The sequence below is a fragment of the Vigna umbellata genome, chromosome 4 (assembly GCF_029865625.1).
Source record: "Vigna umbellata cultivar VRB3 chromosome 4, Vumbellata_1.0, whole genome shotgun sequence".
NCBI classification, from domain to species: Eukaryota; Viridiplantae; Streptophyta; class Magnoliopsida; order Fabales; family Fabaceae; genus Vigna; species Vigna umbellata.
This window is the reverse complement of record NC_142168.1, coordinates 46,961,629-46,970,784: the sequence shown is the minus strand read 5'-3', so window position 1 is coordinate 46,970,784 and position 9,156 is coordinate 46,961,629. Positions and strand designations below refer to the sequence as shown.

At 30.7% G+C, this 9,156-nt stretch overlaps 1 protein-coding gene across 14 annotated transcripts; it reads left to right on the top strand.

The window, feature by feature from the left end:
- Window positions 1-991: 991 nt before the first annotated feature.
- On the top strand, window positions 992-8,449 carry LOC124835468 (uncharacterized). 14 transcript variants are annotated; one of them, XR_015786210.1, is made up of 13 exons: window positions 1,218-1,465; window positions 1,584-1,904; window positions 2,176-2,348; window positions 2,473-2,562; window positions 2,812-2,887; window positions 5,625-5,741; window positions 5,819-6,147; window positions 6,465-6,523; window positions 6,606-6,914; window positions 7,004-7,174; window positions 7,267-7,379; window positions 7,479-7,560; window positions 8,108-8,374. XR_015786210.1 is itself a non-coding variant. In XM_088114119.1 (10 exons), exons 6-10 carry the CDS (start codon window positions 2,876-2,878, stop codon window positions 8,318-8,320), a joined length of 735 nt encoding a protein of 244 aa, XP_087970245.1. In that variant the 5' UTR covers window positions 992-1,116; window positions 1,332-1,465; window positions 1,584-1,904; window positions 2,176-2,348; window positions 2,473-2,562; window positions 2,812-2,875; the 3' UTR covers window positions 8,321-8,449. The 14 variants fall into 14 exon arrangements, 9 of the variants coding, with proteins under 9 accessions (XP_087970245.1, XP_087970244.1, XP_087970251.1 ...); XM_088114119.1 differs by lacking the exons at window positions 5,625-5,741; window positions 6,465-6,523; window positions 6,606-6,914; window positions 7,004-7,174; window positions 7,267-7,379 and adding exons at window positions 992-1,116; window positions 7,939-8,037 and having other exon boundaries at window positions 1,332-1,465; window positions 8,108-8,449; XM_088114118.1 differs by lacking the exons at window positions 5,625-5,741; window positions 6,465-6,523; window positions 6,606-6,914; window positions 7,004-7,174; window positions 7,267-7,379 and adding exons at window positions 1,116-1,211; window positions 7,939-8,037 and having other exon boundaries at window positions 1,332-1,465; window positions 8,108-8,449.
- Window positions 8,450-9,156: the final 707 nt, after the last annotated feature.

Below are 9,156 nucleotides of genomic sequence, written 5' to 3'. Positions count from 1 at the left end.
GGATAATGTATATACCTTAATATTAAGGTACAAATGTTTTCTCTGTGTAACTTTAGTTGAAACGTGAAGTGGCATGACAATATATTTGAATTCATTGTGATTAAGAACTAGTCTAGTCATTTGTAATATCTTGGAACTAACTTGGCTTGAATTGTAATTAAGCATAATATATGTGAAAGAGAAAATTATGTATTATGAAGGTGTGTCCCTATGTTTTAATCTATGCATTAGACTAATAAGAATGTACTAGAAATAAGAATGAATATATTGTAGAATAACTAATTGACTATAAATTCAAAGTGAATTAAAATTGGTTAGAATGAGTAAAGGGATAGTACTTTAAATATTTCTAAATTAATTATGATTGTATCCTTTATAATTTCATAATGGTGGTTGTTATTACTATCAAATAACTTGTCCAAGTGATTATTAGCATTGAAAGCAAATTGGAATAATTTGGTGCTTGGGTTGTGGTTTGCATTTTTTTTATAATGTAATTCTGGAAAATAATAGGAATTATGGTTAATGTCTTACGAAATTGTCAGAGTTTATATTTTATTAATTAAATGCTTTATATATAGCAAATAACTAGGAATGTTATGGTTATTGTTTGGATAAGGAATATATGAACTATGATGTGTTAGAATGATTATTAACGGAACAAATCATGATTCGGTGATGAACTAGCTTTAGAGGAAACTTGGATTTTATAGAATGTTATGTTGTTTAAATTATTCGTATAGCTATGAACAATGGGTGAATGTTGCATATGTATTAGGATTGAGGAATTATGACGTTCATGCTTATATAGTGTAACTAGGCAATTAAAGTAGTATGCTTAACAGGTTTTCTGGTTATCTATGTTAAGCTGCTAGAATTAACTAGTTAGTATTATTTTCTAAATTGACTGGTATAGTTATGTGTTTGGTGAGTTTCCATGTTTTATCATGTTATAAGGTATATATATATTTGTTTAATTGTGACTTGAGTTCGAAATTTGCTCAACAATAGTGTGTTACTAATTTTCGGTGTCCATAAGGAGTAGATTAATTAGGAGGGATACTTCTAAATGATAAATTGCTAAAAGTCTTGTGCTTTGAGGTGGTAAATGTGGAGGTAAGAGGAAGAGACTTAAACCAAAATGGGTGATTACACTACAAAAATAATGTATTATAATAGGGGTTTATCTCCTGCGGCTTTGAGAACCTCGAGTAATTTTCAGCTTAATTGTTAAAAAAATAATTTGCACGACTTTCATCTGTTTCCTTTTTTCCATTTTCTATTTCCCTCTCCATTGTCTTCACACTTACCATTTCCTTATGTATCTGTAGGTCTGCCTGGGGTTTCTGATTTTGCAGGTTTCCATAGAAGCTCGAAGAAGATGAAGGCGCGAGAGGCGCTGTTTGCGGTGGATTACATGGAAGAGTTGTAGTGGTCCGGCGACGTGGAGAAACTCGCGATTAAGGTCCGCGAATTTGGGGTTGAACATCTGCCTGAGTTAGGGTTATCGTGATTAGGGATTTTTCTGGTCTTTGATTTGGGGATTTTCGCAGGTTCTAATTTTTTCTCACGGTGGCTTGCAGTGGTGAAAATGTTGGGTGAAGTCGCGTTTGGTTTATATTGCTTGTTGGTGGAGCAAATGCAAGTACTGGTGAAGGAACTGAGGAAGCTCAACAAACTCTCTATATTCTTGATGTCTTGAAAGAATGTCTTCCTTTTTTTGTCACGGAAATCTAAGACCAGCATTCTTAATTACTTCAAATATCTCTTGGATCTGCATTTACCCCTAGTCACAAGGCACATTACAGATTGTTTGAGTTTTCTTTGTCACTATCCACTATCAGAAAACACTCCTAATCTACCATTGGAGAGGGTGCCTGCTTGGGGTACATATGTGCAGCCAGGTAAATCTTATAAGGATTCTTGAAAGTTATTCAATCTTATATGGATTCTTATGATTGTTTCTTACATATTAACTATAATGCATCTTGGACTTGGAAGATATGTTAAAATAAGAAGATATGTTAAATTTTTATTTGTAACTTTTTTATATAGTTTTTCCTTAAAGTGCTTATGGAAAAATCCGTCTGGACCTTTGGTCACTCTGTTTTTGGAGGATGGAGATGGAGGTCCTTTGATTTGTGTTATCAATGATGCTGATTTAATGCATTGCAGAGGTTGATGGGAAGCAAGCTTATGTAATTCACTTGGAACCACCCCTTGAGCAAGCATAAAAGTGGAAAAATAGAAGTCCCAAAGTACCAAAATCCCAGCGAATATACGATGCTCATGTTGAAATTAGTGGTTCTGAACCCAAAATATCCTCATTCAATGATTTCACAGACAAGGTTTCCCCCATTTCTTTTGGTTGGAATTTATAATTATTCCATTATACATATCTTCCATGTCTATATTTGTAATTGGTTCTGTTGATTTTTTATTGTTGCAAAATATTCTCAATAAACAATGCAGGTTCTTCCTTACATTAAGGAAGCTGGATACAATGTCATCCAGCTGATTGTAATTGTTGAACATAAGGATTATTTTATTATTGGTTACAGAGTAAGTTAATGTTGTAATTCTTATTTTTCTCATGGTAATTACACAATGATTAAGATTCTTTATTTTAAGTTATGTGTATGAATTGTACAAAAGGCATACATGTTTTTTTTAAGTCTTGACACTGACACAAACTATGTGCACACCTTGTACATACTGGCATGCTGCTTATAATTGTTTATAAGTTTTGCTAGAATTTTATTACCACTCTGACCTTTAGTGACATGTTCAAACATTGATTCAATGGTGCAGGTTACAAATTATTTTGCTATTAGTAGCAGATATGGTACTCTTGAGGATTTCAAGCGATTAGTTGATGAGGTCCATGGTAAGCATTTTTATGTAGTACTGATTTTATTTTTATTGCTTAAACTAACCATGTTGATAGCTACAGTTCTTAAGATATTGGATTAGTTGGGTTGCCCATATGGTCAAATTCAAATAGACTGACTAGAAGGCATGAATTAAAACTAAACTGAACTTTTGGAGTAACCAGTTAAAGAGACTTTACTCTAAATGGGTTTGCAAAAGCATATGTAATTCATATCATTAAATCTATGTTTTTGGCCCCACCTAGTTATGAGAAGGCTTAGTTCTCAGATTAAAAAGGTTTATAAAAAAGGTTAACCTGTTAAAAAGATGAACATTTGTCATGATTCAAAAAGATGAACATTTTTCTCTGGGATGAAGCTTGGGGTACTAAAAACGTGCTTTGTTAATTATTTAATGCATCTTCTTAAGGTGTACATGATGATTTGCATTTATTCATTGATCTCCTTTTGTTTCTTCATTGATATGCATTTGTTCCTCTAGTTTCCTGTTTGTGCAAGTTTTGTTGTGCAACTATTGAGAGCTTACTTGATTATTACTATAGTCTGGGATAGAGTATTACAAGTTGTTTCAGCTATGTTTCAGAAACTAGGTGCGTATTTGAATGATATGATTTTGGGGAGCTAAAGGAAAAATCTATCTTATTTTATGCAAAATCTTGAAGCTTATTATTAAAATCTGATAGGTGATTTTCTTGTTTTTCTATTTTATTTCTAACCTTAAAGTGTTTATGATTTATAATACGAAATAAATTATGACAAATAATTTAATACCTTAAAGTGCTTATTATTAAAATCATATTTTAACATTTTTCAACATCAATAGTTCTTAAATTCGTCTAATAATTATTTTAAAATATTATTAACTAATTATTGTTTTATATTGTAGGTATTTGAAAAAGGAAGCATATCAAATGATGGATAAAATGAAGAAGTATCAAATGATGAATAAAATGAAGAAGTACCAAATGATGGATAAAATGAAGAAGTACCAAATGATGAAAATAATGAAGAAGTACATAACTATAATTATTATTCATAACATGTTAATTTTAATTTTTAAGAAACATTAATTGTATTTATAATGTTTATAATTTATATAATAATATTTTGGTTTATATTTAATGTTTACATTTAATTTTGGTTTCATATTATTTAATTTTGGTTTATTAATGATAATCAAGTCTTTTGAATAATAAAAAAAATCAAATTATATATATTTCCGGTGGTTCTAGAAAACCCTCAAAAGTACCGGCGGTTTTCATAAACCCTCACAAATTACCGGCGGTTTTGCTTAACTCCGGTTATTTCCGGCGGTTTTAGTAAAACCCCCACTACTACCGGCGGTTTTTCAAAACCCCCGTTAATTGCGGCGGTTTTTTAAAAAACCGCCGGTAATTACTTAGCGACGCAGGTTTTCCCAACGGTTTTCCTAACCGCGGGTAACATATTTTCCGGGAGTTAAAACCGCCGGAAACGGAAAAAATAACCCCCGGTAAAAATCTATTTTTTTGTAGTGTTATAAGGTAATAGGAGAAGTGGTGTTTTTTATTTGATTTGGGTTAAAGTAAACAGTGGTTACATGGTGGAACAATTGGAAAGTACTCATAACTAAATTAAAGCTACAATAATATTACCACACAGTACCACCTTACTGCACATTCCTCTTTGATTAGCCACCTGAAGAAACTAATTTAGTAGACTAATATATATATATATATATATATATATATATATATATATATACACATAAAGAAAAAAATTGAATGGTAATTAAGAGTTACACCTGTGAAAGTTGTGATTACATATTATGAGTAATGTGTTAATCGATTTAAGTTGTACTCTAACCTAAGACTTTAAGAAAAGAGAGTGGATGAGTGGTAGAATAGATAAGTACTTAGGGAGTATGCAATGAGTTTAAATGTTTGATTGATGAGTGTTGGTGTTGGGCACAATAAATAGTTTTTACAGAATGCATAGGATATGTTCAATGTATTCCAGTTTACATATATTTGGTATTAAACTATTTTTGGATTGTTCAAATTTGTTTGGCATTAGTTTTGACAATTAAATTATTGTTTGATAATACTTGGGTAAAATTGAAATCGGTTAATGAGTGTAACGTTGCAACTGATGTGATTTGGCATTGAAAGATAACTAATGTGCAACTCTGATGCTCTTTTATGGTGTTTCATAACTGTTGGACTGATTGTATTGGTATACTCTAGAAAGAATAAGCTAAGTTGTATATGGATTACTTAATTTTTTTGATAAATTTGTGTCTTCTCTGTTTACTTAATGATGTTGGATTAATGAATGGTTATTATGGTATCTGATATGATATACATGCTTAGTGGTAAAATGTGTTTTCATGTTACTTGACTTGAATTCTATTTGGTGTTTTAAGTTTGTATAGACCGCTTGTGATTTGAAATTGAATTTTATAAATTGGCTTAGCTTAGTGCATGTACATTCCTGCATACTACTTCAGAATAAAACCTACTCAAAACACTTTCTTTCTTTGCACTCTCTAACGTAAGAACCAACTCAATCTCCCTTCCTTCTCCAACTTTACGTAGCCCTTGGAAAACATAATAGAACCCATGCATGCACATTTCACGTGTACCCCTACAGCCCCTGCATGGCCAGTTTTCACCCAACAAAATAAAATGTACCTACATGGCCAGTTTTCAGTTATTGATATTTAGCTAATTTGATCTTTTTCACAATAATTAGATAAAGGATTCGGGATCAAATGTTAATAAATTCTCCGTCAAGAATTGTAGAAGCATGGTCGTGTGAACAAAAGCGAGGCAATTGAAAACGAAGAAACTCAGCAAGTTTGGGACAAATGTATAAGTAATATGTTTTCATATTATATTTGTGTGTATGAAATGAGAATAAATGTGATAGGTTTGGTTCTTGTTTAGGTTCAATTGTCACAAACTAATTCAGAAGAGATGAGTAATGATCACTCCGACATTCTAAGTCAAGCTTTATGTCTCCCAGAGTATCCAAGTCGTGTTAGGGGAATGAGATTTGGAGTCGGTCATAGAGATTATTTCCCATCCAAAAAGCGTCATATGCACCATGAGCATGATAAATTAACTGCTCAAGTAAAAGACATGTTGGAAAGAATGACACAAATGGAAAATGATATGATTTCGCATCGAAAATTGGCACACCAAATACTACTGAAGAAGCTAACATTAATAGTGGCCAAGGGAGTTGCACATTGTCATCAAATAGTTTTCCCGAGGTAACGAACTTATCTATATTACTTTCATTATCACTTTAATTTGCTTACTTTAAACTTTCATAGGTCTTCATATCTAGTCACATTGAAGATTGTTTTATAATTATGTTTTATAATGTAAGGGGTCTCGAGTTGTAAATTTTTTACATTATCACCATCACTTTGCTTGGTTGCCCATGGAAAATTGCATAATTTTAAAAATGATACACTACATGGTAGACCTCTACCTAAGGGACATGTCAAAGTTAGTATAAATATTGCTTTGGAGCCAAATGTATCGTTGTCTATACCAATTGATGATGATGACATGATGGCAATAGGACAAGCAATAGGTACATTTGTGGCATGGCCAATGAATTTCATACAGATTAGTGATGAGGTATGTTTATACCATTGTATTCATTCATATTTATGAACATATTTTAGCTATTACCTAACTTGTTTAATTGATGATGTTTTAGGATTCTACTCAACCTAAAAAGAAAAAGATGAATGATACAAATGAATGTGTCTCACACCTAAAAAAATGTCAAGGGAAAATGACCATTCAACATACTCCTCGTACACTGTTTCATCTCCAATCTTTCTGAATGGTGCAATTGTCTCTCTTCATACATGAAACTAAAGCCATCAGAGTCACTTCCTCCAATACAAATGGACAAAAACATATTTGGACTAGATAATCATAAAGAAATCGTTAATGCAGAAATTATTGAAGAAGTTACTAACTATGCATGGCTAGGTGCAACTACAATTTCTATATATATCGGGTAAAATATATAGTACATTTTATCATTAACTTCATTATTATATTGACACTTTATCATATTGCTAATACATTCTTATATTTTTCTTTTAGAAGGTACCTATATCAAAATTTTGTCAAGCCAAATGATAAGGCATTCTTTTTTTTATCACCCCAAATCACAACACATGAGCTACCAATGAAAGACAGAATGCAAAAAATAGTTACTCTTTTTCTTGATAATGTGGTGATTGATAAGTTTGTTCTTGCACCTATTAATATCGGGTAATACTTTACTTTACAACTTTCTCAACAATGTATTATTTTCAAAGTTTGATGTACGAATTCTAATTTTGTTGATTCATTTCAAATTGTAGTCAACATTGGGTCTTCCTGGGAACCAATCTTAAACTAGAGATAATTCATTATCTTGACCCAGTGGCAGTGTAAACATTAATATGAGGCAACATTTGAAAAAATTGTTTGACATGTAAGAATATACGTGTTGTATACTTTTAGTTGACATATTTGTATACTTTTAGTTGTGTTGTTTTTACTTATACATGCTTTAATTTTATTTCTTCACTAGGGTTATACAAACCTATCGAACTCAAACAGGAAACATGGTTTCAAAGTCTAAGTCAAACAATATCAAGTGGACAACAATTAAGGTACATTACTCTAGTATGTTTTGTGTAGTGTAGTCTTGATTGTGATAATTAAATTGTTGAATGACCTTATGTGACTGTTAGTTCACATTATGGCTGCTTGTATCGTATTGATTAGGTGAATAACTTGTATTCTTGAATGGTTGAAGACTTATTTCCTTGTTGCATGGTAATGGTTAGTTAAATAACATGTATTATTGTGAAATTGGTTGGAGGAGTATATGGTTGTTATGAAAGCATAACTTATTATTAAGAGTTTAAACTTGTGTATGGTATATAGTTATTTGTTATCAAGCATTGAATCTGTTTGGAGTATACTAGAGTTTTGGTTCTTTTTTATGTTCAAATTATAAAAATGTTTTTTTAATTTTGGAATTCTAGTGCCCAAGACAACCCAACGACAATGATTGTGGGTATTACGTGTGTCAATATATGAAGGAAATTATTACATATTATGAAGGAGGAAAAATTCCAACTGATGTAAGTTATCTTTATCGTCATAATTAATTGTAGTAATATTTAATTAACTAATTCTATATTATTTTTCTAGTTTCAGGTCAGCCTCCATGCCTTCAGTGACGGTGTTGGTTCATCCACCATACGTCTCCAAGGGAAAATCGGCAACAATCATGTTTCTATTCTCGTTGACGGTGGTAGTGACCACAATTTTGTTCAAGATCGGGTAGTCAAATTCCTAGATCTCCCTTCAATCCCTTACAACCCCCTGACCGTTATGGTTGATAGCACGTGCAATGACATATGACTTGACACTGACATGTGGTACTGTTAGCTTAATACATGACAACTTTTTTTTTTACTTTTAAAAAAAGACCACAAACTGACATGTGATACTTTTTTAACGGTGTTAGTATGAAGGAACTAATGATAATGACCTAATCGCTTCAATTTTTCAAAAATAGACCCAATTGAGAAAAAAAAAAGTAAGAGACATATTTAAGAAAAGTCACCGAAAATAAGAACAATCTCAATTATTAAACCTTTATTTTATCAACTAGGAAAAACTTCTTTAATATAAAAGTTTAATTTTTTTTATGAAATATAAAATTTATACTAAAAAAATCTAATATTTGTGATTTTTATTTTTTATTGATATATTTATTGTTATTTTAGGTTTTAAAAATAATGCTGCAATTTTATTTTATTTTTTTGTAATTTTCCATTTTTAAAGACTTATAACGTGATTTGTTTTTAGATAAGACTGGTTCTATTATTAATTTCAAAGATATGTTTAGTATTTAAAGTTTTAAAATATTTTTGGAATGCTTTTTTCGTAATTTTTCATTTTTAAAGACTTATAAACACAACTTTATACATTATTTTGATATTTTTCATCTAAATATTTTAATTAATCTTTTACATTCACTATTTTAGATTTATAGATCTTCAACAAAATATTTTAAGAAATTAAAGGAAAGATTTTTTAAAAAGTAAAACATGTATACTTAGTTGAAGTTCTCTTATGAATTCTATCAAACATAAATATTTAATATTAAATCTCGATATTCATACTCATAAAATAGTTTTAAAAAACTATAACCCTTACACGGGAACAATACAATAACCAGTTATCACAAATGT